Raw genomic sequence first — 18,469 nt, forward strand, 5'->3', positions numbered from 1 at the left:
CCGAGTTTCAGTGCCTGAAGTCCCGCCTCCCAGGCAAAAGTCGTTAGTTGGGAAAAGAAGGACGGCTGGTGGTCCCATTTGTACTACAAGTGCAGAGCTGTAGAGATTCTATTTCCACACAATCTTGAAAACTAGTCTGATAGACAAAAACTCGCCAGCTTCTGCCCTAAACCCATCCCATCACAGCTACCAACTGTTAAGTTACAAAAATACAAAAAGAAAACCAAATCTACTAAATGGATGAAACAAGGGAAAGTACATCTTCAATCATGAAGTCTTTGTACCCAAAGAATCAAGCAAGCTTTGGTCATTTGCAGATGACTTAGTAGCAACCCCTACTGGGATATCTACATCATTGCAGCTAAGCTGCAGTAAACAATAAAAATACCCCAACAGTAAGAAATACAAGCAATAGCTACCAGTGACTCCCTTCTTAACTCTAATTTTCTTTTAAGGCAATAAAAAAAAGGGGAGAGAGAAGCTTTGATTCACAGGAAACTACTCTGAAACAAACATGCTACGACTTGTCTATTCTAAAAGATGGTTGATACCTGCATTTTGTAATTGCAATCCCAATAAAAGACAAAATACTCCTGAGACCAAAGTGCAATAAACTCTAGCAATACAAAAAAAAAGTAAAAACTAGAAGGGGCAAATGGGAATACAGAGAATTGCGTGTCTAAATGTCTTCCACATAGACTCGTAAACAATTCCTATCAGCTCAGAGGCAGACATACAGAAGCTCACTGAAAAATTAACCGAGGTGGAAGCCTGCCCCTCCTTGCTTGTGGGAGGGCTGTTGATTCCATGGAACTGAAGAGGAGTGTGCACATAATAAAAAATTAATTGCTAATCTTCTACCTCAGCCGCCTCTGCGAACAAGACAGTATTGTGTTGCTGCCTCGGAAGTTAAATGCTTCCTCTCCCGAGTACTGACTCTTGCTCGACCGTGCAGCCTCCTGCACAGAGGTACAAGCCCAGGCCCTGCCGGAAGGCCCTCACCTCCAAGTGAAGGCTGGTGGGCCAGCCCTGCCGTAGGCTGGCAGGCCCTCCCTGCCAAGGTGCTGCTGAGCCCGCAGGTCTTCGAGAGCTGCCATCAGCTGGTGGGCTTCCTGCCACAGTGAGCTGAGTTCTGCTCAGGCTAACTGAATGGGCGGCCCCCAGCAGGAGTCTGAACATGCCAGCTTTGGGCTGATCAGCCACAAAGACACAGGACAGCTGCACAGCACCATGGAGCCAGCAGATGGATGGAGGTTACTGAGGGCAGAGCCCACCATGCTCCAAACCAGCCAAGCAACCCAGCAAGGGTGCAACAGAGTCACTTGGATGACCTTGGGCCAGTTGGTCCCTTTCAGAACCTCTGGTTCCTCCCCTGTCAAGTAGAGGTATCAGAGCTGGCCCCGCCTAGTCATCAAGCAAGTAGACACTAATTAGAAATGGGCTACACAACATTTCTCTAGAGCAACCACCACTAGGAACAGAGCTCATCTGCTGGCAAGTGAACACCACGTGAGTGTTCTGTAAAACACCTGCTTCCAGACCAGAGAAAATGCCTGGTCTCCAATCCCACCAACGTCAAACCTAGCAAAGACACAACAGATCTCGCTTGGTTTATCCCCAACCAAGTAAGCTCTCCTGCAGTTTCCTCCACTCATGTGCCTCAAGAGGAGCCCCCTCATTCTTGGCACTTAGAAAAGCTATTTCTCCTGCTATGTGGGACCATGCTGTGCTCATGACCACATCCCCAGGGCTGCCCAAAGCCTGGCAAGTGGCAGGAACCCAAACAAATGCTCAAAAAATAGGAAAATAAGTGAGGTTTCCAAAATCACAGCGCTACCAACAGAATCTGTGGTCACGAGGGAGCAGGAGAAGAAATAAGACAGTCAGCGTCAGAATCATGCAGAAGTACAAAAAGCCCGGAACAGCCCCACCTCGACTCTTCAGGCCTCACCACCACCGACTAACACACTGCTCTTGCCACCAAGCCCTCTGACTGCACTACCTGTCTTCCCATGGCCACAGGACTGCTGCATCTGTAGTGAGTCAAACAACCTAGGACATCCAAAACAGGGCCTTGCCAAGCAGCAAGGTCTCACTCTGAGAAGCCAGGGAAGGGCCTCTGTCCAAACATCATGTATGAGATTCCCTGGCCAGAACTTTCTGTCAATCCCCATCACCTGCACTTGTCTGAACTCCCTGCACCACCCACAGTACCTTCCTGATGGATCCCTGCTTGCTTCCTGAGCTGCTTATACACCCCCACATGCACTGTGGTTACAACCATTTGGAACTACATAACATTTCCCAAACATACAAGTCTCTTAAGCCACTTACCCTGCCTGTAATGCCCACCTGGCATTCAAACATCACCCCTACTGGGAGGCACCAACTGATATTTGCTCAGAAACAAACCCTGACTTGCAGCTGCATCTCCAGCATCTAGGACAAGGCCTGCCACATCCTGGATCTCAAGAAACACTCTATTATGGACAAAAGAAGGTCAAGCATCATGTGAGACATCACGATGCAATCCTGACCATCAATCTGAAGGCAAACCCCACTGTCCCCACAGACACCCACCCCCACCATACTAGCACCTGTGTGTGGGAACAGGATCCACACAGGAGGACCTGGCAGGGAAGTGGAGAGCCTGAGGCAGACAGGATCCAGCCTGGTAATTCCACAGGCACTCTGGGGCTCCCTTGTGCCTGCAGGAACCTCTCCACCTCTGGTAGCAGTAGACAGTGGGAAGTGTTCACCAAGTCTCAGGTACATACATAAATGCAAGAGGTTGCCCCTCAAATTCACCCTAGAGCCCCAGAGGAGCTGGATGTCAGCATGCCAAGTTTCCCCAGGAGGTTAACAGACTCAGGTGCTAGATGGACACAGACACCATTCAGGGTCTCAGCCCCTCCTGCTTAACCTCCAAAGTCACAGTTATAGCCCCCGCTTTGGCCCACTCACTCTACCTGGTCCACCCTGACCTTTGGCATCTCTCATTTTCAACAATGCAGGTAAATAGCAGGACAGGGAAGGAGATTCCTCTTCAGACTGAACATATGCACAAAGAAAGTCCATTCAAGGAGATATAGAGACTTTCTGAGGTGCTGGGTTCAGGAATGTCCCCAGGGCACCTTGCTGCCAGGGCTATTCTCACCCCAACAGGAGACAGTCACCAACAAACACAACAGCCACCACCTACCAATCACTCTGTAGACACCTGACGCATGCCACATGCTTAGATGCCATCTTCCTCCTACAGTCCAGAAACCAGAACCCAAGCCAGAGGCAGGTAAGTCAAGGCCTCTCCTCAGGCCCAAAGCACACTCCCACAACAAACCCTCCAAGTCTGCCCAGGGTATCTGCTCTCGCCAACCCCAGCTCCTTCACAGGCCTCCCATCACTCCTATTACTGAGCAAATAAATACCAGACACTCTGCTGTCCCCAAATAGCAGGACACATATATGCTTTCCAGAAGGCCCAAGAGCAACCAAGGTACTTTCAACATCCATGAGTACTTCCCCCTGGGTCCAGAGTGCAGGCCACAAATGCTGGGCCTTCTCCCAGGCTGTAAGATAGCCACTGTCCACGAGGCAGACACTGACTCACCCCACCACAGAGGATTTCCCTCTTGCCCACTGTATGACATTCGCAGCAAGGCTGACAGTCACAGGCTCTCATGACCACCTGTCTGTCAGACCCTCTGGCTCCCTCCAGGCTCTTGCCCCTCTCTAACTCCAAGTAACAGAGTAACTGCTCCAATACCCCAGCCACCAGGAGAACAGAGAGACCATAGGATGCCAGTGCGCACAGACTAAGGACAGATACACTGTGGTGTGTGCAAGTTGAAGACAAGAGACAGGTCTTCCCTCCACATTCCTCCCTGCAGCATCCCTCTGGGCCAGAGCACACCTGTACGGTATCAGCTTGATGGTACCCCAACACACTTCCCTCTCAACTAAGACTCCTCACAGAACACCTAAGAAGAGATCTGTGTCAAAACAGTATCCCCAAAGTTGGGAGACTCTACTCCCGAAAGAAAACAAAATCTGCACAATAATCAAAAAAGTTCTCAATCCATCTTCTAGATACACCACAGGCTGCAGGACCTCCCAGGACTTCCTGCTACTGAGTCCTGGTCCTGCAGGATGGCCTCTTCAGCTGCAGCCCTGTCTCTCAACAGAAGACCCAAGCTAACCCACCACGCATCTGCACACATCCCAACATCATGCTGGGCAAGAACCTGAACAAAGGGGTCCAGACCTAAAGGCAACTGTGCCTTCCAGACCCGGTCCCACAGTGCTGAGGCTACAGGACTTACCCCACGAACCTGCCACATCACACACTGGCACTGAAAATGGTAATCAATGCACACACCATGAACCGGACCTCCACAGACTGTGAGTTAGGTGGCTTTTCAGGCACAGTCTTCCTTTAGACTAGAGCATCCTCTGCAAGGACAGGGAGCACAGGCAGCAAAAGTCAAGGCAGAAACAGCATAGAACACAACACAAGAGGTCTGCTACAGACCCCTGTGTTCTCAGGTCTTCTGGGACCACTGAATTAGCCCCTCTTTTCTTCTTCAACAGGAATTTGCACTTGTCCACAGCACCACATCCTTGTCCATGTGGGTGAAGTGCAATTTTGGTTCAGTTCTGTCTGGGTGCCATCTGAGTTATTATGACAAAGAGCCTGTCAGAACTACCCCACAAAGGCCCCAGAAGGGAGGGTAGGCTCAGTTCAATCTGGGTACCTCTGTCTCAGTGCCTCAGAAAGCATGCCTCTAGGGATGGGGTGCAGCCCAGTGATCAAGCACTTGCCTTGCATGCACAGGCCCCAGGTACTATTCATAGCATGGCCAGCAGAAAGTGGGGAGGAAGGGTCATGCCACATCTGTGCCTCTACAGATGCACCAGAAATCATCACAAGTGGCAATTTGAGAGTGCCACCCCAAGGACCCCCACATCCTGAGTCCACAATGCCAAGATGAATGCATGACTACCTATACAGACATATAGCCAGGCCCAAAAAAGAACTCAATGCAGATACAAGGAAGGGCAGTGCTATAGTTTGGATCTTAAATGTCCCCTGAAAGAGCTCTGTTAAGGGCATGGACCTCAGTGTGGCACTACATGCAGGGGTGTGGAACCTTTAGAGGCAGGGTCCATTAGGAGGTCCTTAGCGCACTGGGAGCATGCTCTTGAAGAGGACAGTAGGATCTTAGTCTCTTCCTTTTCCTCTCCTTTGCTTCTAGGCAATGACATAAGTGGTTTCACTCCATCACAGGCTCCCACCATGATGTGCTGCCTCGCCTCAGGCCCAAAACAACAGGGCCAATTATTGGAGACTGGAACCTATAAAACTATGAACCAAGATAAACCTTTTCTCTTGGTAGGTTGATTATCTCAGGTATTTGTTACAATGAGAGAAAGCTCACTAAAGCAAGTGATCTACACATAGACACATCCAGGCCATAAAAAGAACCCAACACAGTATGGCTTGACCTCCTCAGGAATGCAAAGTACTTTAAACCAGAGTCCAATGGCACTAGGAAGAATAAGACAGAGAACTCCACTATGGTCACTGACAACAAAGCCTTCAAAGCCTCTGTATATCTCAATGTTCCCGCTGGTCAGCATGATGGGAAGCAGAAGGTCTCAATGAGAGTAAAGCTTCACTCAGGCCATGCATGATGCTGACTCAGCGCCACTGACCTGACCCGTGGACAGCACCCTATTCCACCCAAATCACTCCACACCTGCCCATGCTGTTTCCCACCATCCCTGTAGTCAGGTACCTCATTCACCTCATCCTCCTCCTTTTCATCCCTCAGGGATCCTCATCAGATAAGAGCTCCATGGCCTCAGCAGGCCCCACTGCCTGGCAAGAGCCTACACACAGAAGGCCTAGACTTCCTTCCTAAGATACCAGCAGCATTTCAGGCTGCAGAGCTTATGCAGAACAAGGCATTTTGCAGGTGTTCAAAATGTACATGGGAACTCGGGCTTCAGGGGCAGCTCAGAGCTCTGCACCCAGATCCAATGGAAACATCACAAAGGAAAATGCAGAGAACAAGAAAGACCACCAATGCCCTGCAACCTCTCAGACAGCCCTGTGCCTGCCATTTAAATAATCATTTCATTTCATAGCTGTTAGTACAAACCTACTCCCCGATATGTCTGAACAACAGACTCTTCTTGAAGGACAGCCTGCTCCACAGCACCAGCTTTCCACAGTGTACACAGTGGCCAGCCACCCTCCAACCCCTGCTACACCTCCCACATGTCTCAGAAGGACCAGAACTTGATTCCCAGGCAGAACAATGCAGGGCTCAGGAGGCAGGGGACCTGGGCACCAGGTCTGGGAGGTTCAACAGCAAGGGAACATGTGCTCTGGCCAGGCAGGACAGCATGGGAAGCTGGGACAGGCAGGACAGCAAGAGCAGGACTTGTAGTTTCTGATGCAAGTGATGGCATGTTGTGAGGAAAGACACCATGGCTCAGGGCCCTGTGATCCAGGGTGACCCTCACAGCCTCAAGGCTTAAGGGGAAAGCCAGGCCTAAACACACCTGCCCAAGACACTGGCCCTCTAAAGGCCACATGTCATCTGGAAGCTACCTGGGCACAGCCTGTGCTCAGCTGGCTTCAACTTTCTGTCAACTGCAACCACCACCACCACCACCCCCCACACACAGCTTCTCTGAATGAACTGACCCTTTCTCATGCTGGGTTCCAAGGGTCTCCGTGTTTTCCTGGGGCAGAGAGAAGTCTTAGGACCCTGCAGCTGACAAGGAAGAGCCAACAAGTGGCAGGACCCAGCAGGCCTGCTGAGGCAAAACGAACCTGGACACCTGAAATGCCACTGTACCTCCAATACAATCCCCTGGGAATCATCACAGCCTCCAAGAGCTAAATCCTTTTACCATCTGGCTTTAGATTTTATTATCTCAATTTAAAAGGAGACACAGTAGAAGAGCCCTATCTTCGAAATGTGGAGGAAAGCCCCAGAAAGAGCTTAGGGCACCAGGAACAAAACAAGAAGTATAAAGCAATTCCAGGTCAGAAACTCGCCCTGCAGAGTGCACAACTGTCTGGGCCACAGGAGGCGTCTCTCCTGGAAAGCTTCTCTTCCATGTTCCACCCTGCCACCACATCTGTTCAGGGTGTAGTACAAGCAGAGGGGACAGCCCCATCCCAGCCTGCCCAACTTAACCTGAATAAAATAGCCATGGCCTGTCTTTCTCCTCTTGAAGCCATCAGCACATCAGGGTGGCCACCAATGTCACGAGAACAGGCACCCAAACTTCACAAGGGGCAAAGAAGCAGATGGGCTGCCTCCCTGGGGCTCCCCTTGCTCTGCTTCCCACTGGGAGATGAGGGTTCCAGCCTGTATCACGCCTAACATATGAACACCCCTCTCCCTCTCCCAACACCAGTGAATGCCTGCTGTATGCACACACCAAGGCTCAGAAGACAAGGCCTACCTTTCAATCCCAAACAGCTAAAAGGACAGCACTTAAAGAAAGCCAACCAAACAGAAAGCAGCAAGCAACCAGTTCTACCACAGGAGAAAATGCTGACCTTTAAGGTGCCTGAGCCTGTGAGGAGCTGTCGACTAGCTCAAGAGGCCCTCAGTTCTGGGGCTCCTGGGTGTGGGATGAGCCCATTACAGACAAGGGGCCTGAAGGTCCCTCCCTCACTATTTTGTGGGCTTGACAGGAAAAGCTCACAGTTAAGGACTCTTAACTTTAAGAAGAGAGAGCCCAAAAGAAAAGCAGGGGAAAGGGCCACAAGCACCCAGGAGTCGAACGTTTCTTTCCTCTTTTTCTGATTCTGAGCCTCAAAGAAAACCAAGCCAAGACCAGTGACAAAGGGCCAAGACACCTGACAGCTCACCCACCTTCCCAAGCACCAACAGAGCTCCTTGCACTAATCAACCCAAAGCCCTGGTAATTATGTACCATGAACACACAAATCAGGGTAACGACAGCATCCCGGCGGGTCAATTAGCTCCTTCCTTAGAAGGAGACCACGCACTCCCCCTTGCTGTCCTTCTAATTGGTCTCGCACATCAGGGAAGCAGGTCCCCAAAACCTGACATCTGGCCAGGCTACAAATGTTTTGGGAAAATGTCCAGGTCAGCACTTGGAGGTTCTCCACTGACTCCTGGTGACGGGTCAGCAGTTTCAGGTGGTCACAGCTGCCAGGCTTCAGAGCTGACATAGACCTCCTGCTCTCCATCCCCCTACACCATCAACCTCCACACCCTCCTGGGTTCCCAGCAAGCCCCATGCACCTAACAGGTATGATGCCCACCAGCGGATCTGAAAAAAGGCCAGGCTCAGGCACAAAGGGACAGGGCCAGGAGCCAAACCACAGAGGTATCTTGGCCACAGGCAAATTGTTCTCTCTGTAAAGCAGAGACTTGACTACAAAGGGACCCGACGCTCGCTCCATGCCCTTTTTTTTTGAAAGAGAGAGAGAGAATTTTAATATTTTTTTTTTTAATTTTCGGCGGACACAACATCTTTGTTTGTATGTGGTGCTGAGGATTGAACCCAGGCTGCATGCATGCCAGGCGAGCACTCTACTGCTTGAGTCACATCCCCAGCCCTTTTTTTTTTTAAGAGAGAGAGAGAGAATTTTTTTTAATATTTATTTTTTTTAGCTTTTCTGCAGACACAACATCTTTATTTGTATGTGGTGCTGAGGATCGAACCCAGCATCGCACACATGCCAGGCAAGCGCGCTACCACTTGAGCCACATCCCCAGCCCCACTCCATGCCTATTTAATAAGGCTCTTCTCTCAATAAGAATCGCTAAATCAATTTTTTAAAAAGCCAAGCCACTGAAGATGCCTGCTCATCTCACTTTGTTGTGACTTGCTCCGAATCTGCTAGAACCTTCCAAAGCACATTACCCCAATTAAGCAATGAGACTCACATATGATGATTGAAATGTACAGCAGTTTTGAAGGGCAATTTGGCACGAGCTATCAATTTCAAATGTGCATATGTTTTGAACTAAAAATTCTGCTTTTAAGAATTCATCCAACCAACACAGCGCTGCTGATTGGGGAAAAACTGGAAACAACCTTACTGTCTCCTCAACAGAGGACTGAAGGTAATAAGAGTCCATTCATACTATGGAATCCTGGGTAGCTCCTCACTGCAGGCACCAAAATACAAAAACTAGGTGAAAAACAGATGCACAACAAAACAGAAAAAGCCCCACCTAAAAAGAAGAAATGCACAAACAGCAAGCTGCACCTTCGCATGCTTCTAGAAAGACAGATGAGAAAGTTATCAGGCATTACCTGGAAAGATGGACAGGGAAACTGTCCCTTCTACTGTTGTGTGATTGGCACCCGTGAACATTAGAACACAATGTCCCAGGGCTAGGAAGCTGGCAAGGACAGCCACCCCAGGATGAGCTCCCCTGGTGGAGGTGACGGATGAAGACCACGCCATACTACTCATTTTAGCCACTCACATTTGCCACATGACTGTTTTTGATTTTAGGCAATCATGCAAAATTGCCTTTCTGCAGCCGACGCCTGGACTCCACATTGCCACTACTCATCCAATGCCACTTCCACAGCACTAGTGCCCTAAGCCCCAAAGACCCAGACAGACTGAGGAAGCCTGGCACTAAAAGCCACCCAGGAGGTTCAGGCTGCCATGGCCTTCAACAAGCTAAGGGACAGACTCCTTCCCAAAACAAGGCTGACTCTAAACAGCAGCTCCATCTTCTCTCCAGTCCAGTCCAAGTAATCCCCAAAGGCTTTCCAACATACAAATCAGCTTCTTCAAGGCCTCTCTTATACCCATTTTAAAGCTGCAGCACCACAAGTCCTGACTTGCACATGCCCATGCAGGCAGCACCTCCCTCATGCTAGAGTATTCCCAGCACCCTAAGACTCCCTGTGCTCTCAAGAGAAATCTGGCCTGCTTCCGGTCACTACAGGTCAGCGTTGCCCTTTCTAACACTACAAGTAAATGCAGTCGTACAGTCCAAGCTGAAGTTCCTTCTATCAGCCAGAGGCTCACACATGCTTCTGCGCTCCTCACTGTTGGGTGGCCTTCCACTGTGTGGGCAGCCCATGGTACACTCTCCTCTCTCCTACTGACAGGCAGGACAAAGCTCCTAGGACATCCTTGTACAAGCCTTCGCGAAGTCATGCTTTCATTTCTTTTGGGTAAATATCTAAAAGTAAAATCACTGGGTCATGTTCTAATTGTAAAAATGCTGCCAAAACATTTCCAAAATGGTTGTACCATCTCCTAGTTCCAAAAGCAATGTTTACAAGGTCTGGTTGTTCCCCATCGCTACCGACAGCTGGGAGGGCCAGTGTTTCTATTTTTGGGCAGACTGTTGGGTATGTAGTGGTATTTCAACATGAGTAATTTGTATTCCCCTAATGACAAATGATGCTGAGCGTCTTCTCACTGTCCTTATTTACCATGCATATATCTTCTCATGTAAAGCATTTGTTCAAACTCTTTGTCCCTTTTTAATCTGGTCATCTTATAGATTCATAAGTATTATTTGTATGTTCTGGATACAAGTCTTCTGTTGGGTACACGTATTACAAATATTTTCTCCTAGTCCATGATCTGCTTTTTTTACTTTCTTGTGTGTTTTGAGAGGTTTTTAAATTTTAATGAAGTCTAATTTATCGAATTTTTTCATGTATAATTCATGCTCTGTATGTCCTAAGAACTCTTTGCCAAACACAGAAGTTCTAGCTTTAATGCATAGGTATGTGGCCCACTTTGAGTTAAATCCTGTGTTCAGTGTGAGGTGAGTGTTCAGGCTCACACCACAGACACACTATTGTTCTACAACCATTTGTTGAAAAGATTATTGTTCTCCCACAAAATTCTTTTTTTTTTTTTTGAACCAGGGATGGAACCCATGGGCACCTAACCACTAAGCCACACCCCCAGTCCTTTTTTGTATTTTATTTAGAGACTGGTCTCACTGAGTTGCTTACGGCCTCACTAAGTTGCTGAAGCTGGCTTTGAACACATAATCCTCCTGCCTCAGCCTCCTCAGTCACTGTGATTACAGGTGTGCACCAGAGCCTGGCACCTCCCACTAAATTTTTTTTACAATTTCCACAAAAATCTACTGATACTGCATTCTAGAATTATTTCTGAATTTTCCACTCTGTTCCACTGAGTTACCAATACGATACTCTTTTAACACACTACATTTATAGCTAGCCTTGAAATTGGCCAATATAAGCCCTCTACCTTTTTTTGAAATTGTTACAGCTAGTCTAGGTCCTGAATGTTTTGATATGAATTTTAGAAATCAGTTTATTGAGACTGTGCTGAATACAAGGATTAATTCAAGAGAACTTCCATCTTAACAATATTGGCTCTTCTAATACAAACATGATCACTCCATGATGCTGTGGAACATATTTGGTCTTTCTCACTGTTTCCTGACTTAAGTTCCTAAAACCCTTGAAATCTCCAGAGGGATAATGGTCCTTTGTATGCTAATGAGACAGCTGGCCACGGGCTGCCCTAGGAAACTTCAGGATGAGGCACTTCACCAGAAAGAGCAAGGCAGGGGCTGGGGATGTGGCTCAAGTGGTAGCGCACTCGCCTGGCATGCGTGCGGCCCGGGTTCGATCCTCAGCACCACATACAAACAAAGATGTTGTGTCCGCCGAAAACTAAAAAATAAATATTAAAAAATTCTCTCTCTCTCTCTCTCTCTCTCTCTCTCTCTCTCTCTCTCTCTCTCTCTCTCTCTCTCTCCTCTCTCACTATCTCTTAAAAAAAAAAGAAAAAGAAAGAAAGAGCAAGGCAGGATGTCAAGCTGGCACTCACCCTCCACAAAGGAGAGAGCAGCAGGAGGTAGCTGGCCACAATGGTCAATGATGCCATCGATTATGCCTACAGAGGAAGGCCCCCCAAAAACCACAGAGCTTCCAGACAGCTGCACAACTGAAGGTTCCTTAGCCTTTTACCTGGGGGAATCTGACACTAACTCCAAGTAGACAGTGTCTGAACTGAACTGCAGCCACTCACTGGTGTCCATGGAGGACAGCTTGCTGTGTGGAAAACCACAGCTGGTATCGGAGTGCTATGCTGAGAGCACAGGGAGTTTATTTTTTCCTCTTATGGTTTCTCTCCATTTCCCTATATTATTAGGTCATCTTTAATTACTGTCAGCTGCATCTTATGGGTTCCAGAGTGCAGATCTTAAACATTTTGTTAAATTTATCCCTAAGTATTTTACATGTAGATTGTTTGTTTTGCAGTGCTGAGGATGGAACCCTGGGCCTTCTACATGCTAGGCAAGTGCCCTACCACTGAGCTACAACCGCAGTGCCCCCCTCTACCCCTCACTCTTTTTTTTAAATACAGGGTCTTGCTACATTGCCTAGGCTGGCCTCAAACCTGTGATCCTCTTGCCTCAGCCTCTGGAGTAGCTGAGATTATAGGCATGCACCACTGGGTTCTGATGTTATTGTAAACAGTACAACACAAACAGTATTTCTAATGGTTTGCTGCTAGTACACAGAAATATAATCCATTTTTGTATATTGTTCCTGCATTCTATGACCCTCTTAACCTCTCTAATTGGTCCAGGTACTTTTTTGAGGGGCAGGAGTAATACAGGAGATTGAACCCAGGGGTGCTTTTACCTCTGAGCTGAACCTCCAGAGTTTTTGTTTGTATGTTTGTTTGTTTGAGAAATGGTCTCACTAAATTGCTGAGAATGGCCTTGAACTTGCAACCCTCCTGCCTCAGCCTCCCTCTGCCTGGCCCTAGATACTTTTTTATTCACTCCTCAAGACTTCTGACATAAATAATTATGTTGTCTCCAAATGGAGACAGTTTCATTTGTTCTATCCAGCTTGTCTAACCTTTTCTTTCTCTTACCTGATTGCACAGTGAGGACATTCAGTACAATGACAGCTCTGCCTCGTCCCCATGTCAGGGCAGTGGTCAGTCTATCAATATTATATTCATTGTTGTTTTTCACAAATGGCTTTTATCTGCTTATGGAATTTCCCTTCTTTTCCTAGCTGGCTGAGAGTTTCAATCATAATTGTTAAATTTTCACAAATACTTCTGTTCATCTTGAAATGTGTCAATAGGATTTTTCTATTAAAATAATTTATTAATTAATCTTATTCAAATCATTTTCTAAAAAGTAGCACCCTTGGGTTCCTAGGATGGACTCCACTCTATCTTTCCTACCAGCCCGTCTCTACGATTCCATCAGGGCCCCAGGCAGTCCTTCCTGGTCACCACCGCCTCCAACTGTGCACTTTCCGTACTTCAAGTCATTCCCTAGACAGACAGAGCTCTTGAAAGACCAAGTTCATCATGTCGCCACCCCACACTGTGCTGAATCCTTCAGTAAACTCTCAAAGCCCCTCAGGATGAGGATATCATGCTTACATGCTTCCTAGCACCAATGCTCTCCATCCCTGCTGGGTCACAGGTCCCTGTCACCCCATGCCACAGCATCACACACACATTGCCATTTCCTCCCTCCCTGGGACTCTCAGGAAGCCTAATCTGCACCTAGCCCATGTGATCCTGTACACTGGATACATCCTCATATGACAGACACAGTACCTCAGCCCAAAGTGTCTTCCTCATGGTTTGTGCCAAAAGACCCACCCCAGCCAACTCATCCAACTCACCCAACCATCTCTCCTAATATCTCTGGGCTTTATTTATCTTACTTTATTTCATTTTATTATATTTTTGTAGTTGTAGATAGACAGCATGCCTTTATTTATTTTTATGTGGTGCTAAGGATTGACAACCCCAGTGCCTCACACATGCAAGGCAAGCGCTGTCACTGAGCTACAGCCCCAGTCCCAGCCCTGGCCTTCTCAGACATAAAAAATCCCAAACTGGGAAGGTGATCACTGTCACATTATAGAGAACTTGATGTTAAGCCAGAGTCTAAAGCCACACATCCCCTGACAATCTCAGGAAAGCCAGACCTCAGTTCTCAGAAGAGCACCCACACTGATAGTACCTGCTTTCAGCACCAGAAGCACACAGACCCCAGAGGGCTCAAGACCCCTAGAGAGACTCATCAAGGACATGGCAGGCACTTGACAGGGGAGAGCTGCTGCCTGCCCCCTCAACCCACCCCAGAAATGGCAGAAACTGGGACAAAAGAATCCTTGCACCCTGGTCAGTCAGACCCCTGGTATTAATGAAAAAGTCTGTATAGGAGGGCAAATGGCCCAAGGACAGGCTGCAAAGGGTACCCACAAGGCTCGGAGAGGAAAGTCAGATCACCAAGGGGGTAGTGCCACCTAGTGGTGGCTGGAACCCATAGAGCCAGCGACAAACACGCCCCAAAATCATGGCAGAGCCTCAGCCTAAATGTCAGAGACCAAAACCCACTCCCACACAGTCTTCCTCAGTGACAGCTGGCTGACCGTCTCAGGTCCCTGGATGGATTTCAAGTGGTGGGTCCCTAAACTGGTACTGAGTCGTGTGTCTTTGCACAAATGTGTAAACATGCAAATATGCAACTGCTCCTGCAAAGACCCCAAGTCAGAGCACTGGGCTTCAACTGTTCCCTGCTCCCCTGGTGCCCATTCCCGACACCAGCTTCAATCTCAGGAAGTACAAAGCTCTGCCGAATCACCCACCCTACAAAGAAAGCCCTAATTACTGCCCAAAACCTGCTTCCCCAGAAAAGAAAAAAAGCCAAAATCCTCATCATGGCAGTTCTCAAGGTCACCCCAATATTAAGTCCAGCCTTTGGGGATGCTGACCTACTAGGTCTGAGCTTAGCCCAGGAATCTACTTTCTCCAAACTCCAGATGATTTTTTTTTTTTAACACAGGGTCTCACTATGCTGCCCAGGCTGGCCTCAAACTCAGGGGTTCAAGAGATCCTGCTGCCTTAGCCTCTCGAGTAATAGACTACAGGTATTCATCACCACATCCAGTTTAAGTGGAGAAATTATTCTCTTCTTTTTTGGTGCTGAGGATCAATCCCAACACCTCATGCATGCTAACGGCACCTTTCTGACACTGAATTGCACCCCAGGGCCCAAGCTCTAGGTGACTCTGATGAAGGGCCTCATCTAATGCAGCTGATCTGTATGCCAGACCTACAGGACAAGCATAACCATGGCCCTCAAATCACCTGAGCTCAAAGCCTGCCCCAAGAAGGTGGGTGCTCAGACAGCTGGGTGGCAGTGGGGGGGGTGGGGGGGGCAGGAATGTAAGCAAGTAGCACAGAGGCTTCCAAGATACCAGGCCCCCACAACAGCCCAAAGAGAACCAGGCACAACACATGAAGCAGGAGAAAGACCTGCCCTTCACAGATGTCCCCCAGCAAGGGAACCTCAGGAGCCCAAGGGTCCACCACAGTAAGGATGGCACCCCTCTGCCTTCCAAAAGGACAGTAACACCTTGAGGCATGTCCTAGGGATGCGATTTGGCTCTACTTCACAAGCACTGAGCGGGAGAAATACTGTGCTCATTTTCAGCCATGATAAGAGGGGCCTAGAGTGGTGTGGCCCCTGGTAAGGGTCTCACTAGCTAAGGGGCAAAGGTCAGATCCACTTGCCCTAGATGGGGACACACAGTGCCCGCAGTGCCCACTCCTTCTTCCTGCCCAGCCCCAGGATGGCAACAGGCACCACCGCCAGGGACTTGGGACAATAGGAAGAACAACACACATAGCATGTGGCCTCCCAAGAACCAGCCTGCCCTCATGCCAGCCACAAAACAGGGTCCCCAGACAGAAGGGATGGGTCCAAATGGTTCAAGGAGCAGCTGGACATTCCAACCTGGATAGAGAAGTTGGTACCATTCTGGTCAGAATGGCAGCCAGACACATCAGTTCTACGTATCTGACTGATGCTAGAAGCTGCTGGCAGACCTCTCCAACAGAGCCAATCAGGCACAAGGGGCTTCTTATCTCCCTTACAAGAAATGTAAGAAATGGAGATGTGTCGGGTGATCAGAGAAGCTCCAAGACCCATTTGGATACCTAGCAAGTTCAGAGAACAGGAGGAAACAAACAGCATCAGCCCTGCTGGGCCAGCTCTCCATGAGCCCAGATTCTGCAGGTGGAGTTCAAGAGGAAACAGCAGCCTGGTCTGTCCTCTGTGACTTCTCAAGACAAAAAGAAAATCAAGAGGCATTGTCAAGGAACAGAACTGAAGCCAACATTGCCAATCAGAAGGTGGCAGATTCCAGAGCCAGCAGTCGATGTATAATTATAGCAAAGGACAGCTCAGTAAGTCTCAGTCCTCACTTTCCCAGAGCAGCAGGAAAGACACCAGGAAACTGCAAGTTTTACAATCCCCTGAGCAAATAAAACAAACGGCTCCTTAAACTTCACAGGCCTGTGTTCTGGGGTCCAATGACTCATTCAAAAGGATCAATCCACACTCTCCCTGAGACTTAGAACACATCGGGAACTGAGAAGGGGGAGCTGGACCAAGGCTGGGAGGCAATCAATCTGCAGAGGGCCACAGCAGCTAACAGGCAGAGGACCACAAAGCCAGTGCTGTATCAGATGAGCAGTGGTACCCAGAAAGATGGGACAGAAGACAGATGGGACTGGTAACAGGAACAGCTCTGCCCTTTGTATGTGTCAGAACATGATGGCCAGCAGCTCCAACATGCAGCCCATTCTGAATCCCTCCACCCACCCACTGGCAATGAGCTTGGCACAGACAAGTTACAGAGGCTGCTCCAGGGGCCCGAGTAAGACAACATCCACTATCATGGCTTAACCCTAAATCCAGTTCATCCCCAACCTCTCAGGTTACAATCACACAAAAGAAATTATTTCTCCCAAAGCAATTACTTCCTGGGCATGTACAGAGTCCTCTAACAAAGTCTGACAATGCAAGGCAATCGGACAGTTGCCCCTGCTCTGCTCAAGGACATCTGGTTTTCAATGAAGGCATTACTGAGACTTAGACAAGAAGAGTCCATCAGTTCCCTTTCCCTACCACTGTGAAATGCCTCACTAAACACAGGCAGGGTGAGTCCAAAGCTCCTACCCCTATTTGGAAAGGACTCTGAACAAAGAGGCAGGGCTGCCTTGTCAATACAGAAGCCAACTACCCAGAGAGGTAGGGATGGGGGACAGCGCCCACCTACCTGAGGTCTAAGCCCATGGTGTGGTCCAGATTCTCCCAGCTTTGCAGCTTCGCCAGCAGCCTCTGAAAAACAGTATAGGCAGGTCTCCTATCACCATGTGTCAGACAACTGGCACAAAAACACTATGACACAGACACTAAGCCCCCAATCTTAGGGAAGGATCTGCCCCTTATCTCTGAGCTCAGATGTGTGGCTGCTCCAAGGATGCACCAAAGCAATCAGGCTATTATTCCCAGCTGTTGAAGCTATGCGGCATACAGCTCATTCCTTCCTGGACCTGTATATCCAAGTGTGAATCCAGCAAGCTACAAGGAACATGAGGGTGCAAAGGTTTTGCAGTCTCTTGTGCCCAGGGTGCAGATCTGGGCAGCTGAACCCTAAGGACTCACCTCTCCCCTCTCCCAAGTACCTCTCAGGATGCCAAGCCCCAGACAGATGGACTCAGTCTAACAGACAAATTTTCCCCAATCCTATGGCAGACTAGGACCAGCAAGCCCCAAGAGAATGGGCCTGTTCAATGCTGGCCCAAAGCCCAGAAAGTTGCCCTTCTGGAATTGAAGCAATTGAAGAAAGAACCACTTGGATTTGACCTCCTGTCACCTCCTCCCATAACCAGCTGAGTGCTACTACAAACCATTCATTCGAGTATTTCCAGATCTCTTCTATGTACCAAGCACATGCTTGGTTATTAACTTTCCTACAGCCAGTGCTGGTCAAGTTACTATGCACCAGGCCCTGCTCTGAACACTTGACATGAGGCAGACACTGTCACTATTCCTCACTCTGCAGATGAAGAGACAAACAGGTTAAGGAACTGGCCCAGAGTCAAAGAGCCAGCAAGCATCCACAGCAGGACTTCAAACTACAAGCAATGTAATTCTAAACCCCGAAATCTTAAAACAATTTCAAAAATAACTATGTCCGGAGAAAAAAGAGAAGAGCAATTGGCTGACAGTTGTCTTTCCAATACACTCCTACAGAAGCTACCTCTGAGGAGGAGCTGCCCTGGAAGGCCCCACTGATGGCAAACAGCCGCAGCAGCTGCTCAGAGGGCTCCGTGGCCCCAAATGGCTCTGAGCTGTCTTGAAGCTCCAAAAAAGGACAAAGAGTGCTCCCCAGGTCAGGAAGTAGCCAGTGTAATTCAGGGCGGCCAAAGATGGTTAAGATGGTTGGAACAGTGGCGTGGAGCATATCAGACAAACCAGGGTAGAACAGCAACAGAGTGACTCAGGAGAAGCAGTAAAAAGGACAAAAACTCCAGGCAGGAGCCAGGAATCCTTAGCTCTGGTCCAAACTCACTGGACACTGACCCTCCATTTCCTCCTCCAACCACAAGGTG

At 48.6% G+C, this 18,469-nt stretch overlaps 1 protein-coding gene across 1 annotated transcript in view; it reads right to left on the minus strand.

The window, feature by feature from the left end:
• Positions 1 to 17,301, minus strand: part of LOC144372300 (mitotic spindle assembly checkpoint protein MAD1-like) — a 120,479-nt gene extending 103,178 nt beyond the window's left edge. Inside the window, exon 1 of the mRNA XM_078035686.1 lies at positions 17,131 to 17,301. Coding sequence (XP_077891812.1) covers positions 17,131 to 17,147 — 17 coding nt within the window. The 5' untranslated portion in view covers positions 17,148 to 17,301. The remainder of the gene's footprint in view (positions 1 to 17,130) is intronic.
• Positions 17,302 to 18,469: the final 1,168 nt, after the last annotated feature.

This window comes from Ictidomys tridecemlineatus, assembly GCF_052094955.1.
Source record: "Ictidomys tridecemlineatus isolate mIctTri1 chromosome 12 unlocalized genomic scaffold, mIctTri1.hap1 SUPER_12_unloc_2, whole genome shotgun sequence".
Classification (NCBI taxonomy): domain Eukaryota; kingdom Metazoa; phylum Chordata; class Mammalia; order Rodentia; family Sciuridae; genus Ictidomys; species Ictidomys tridecemlineatus.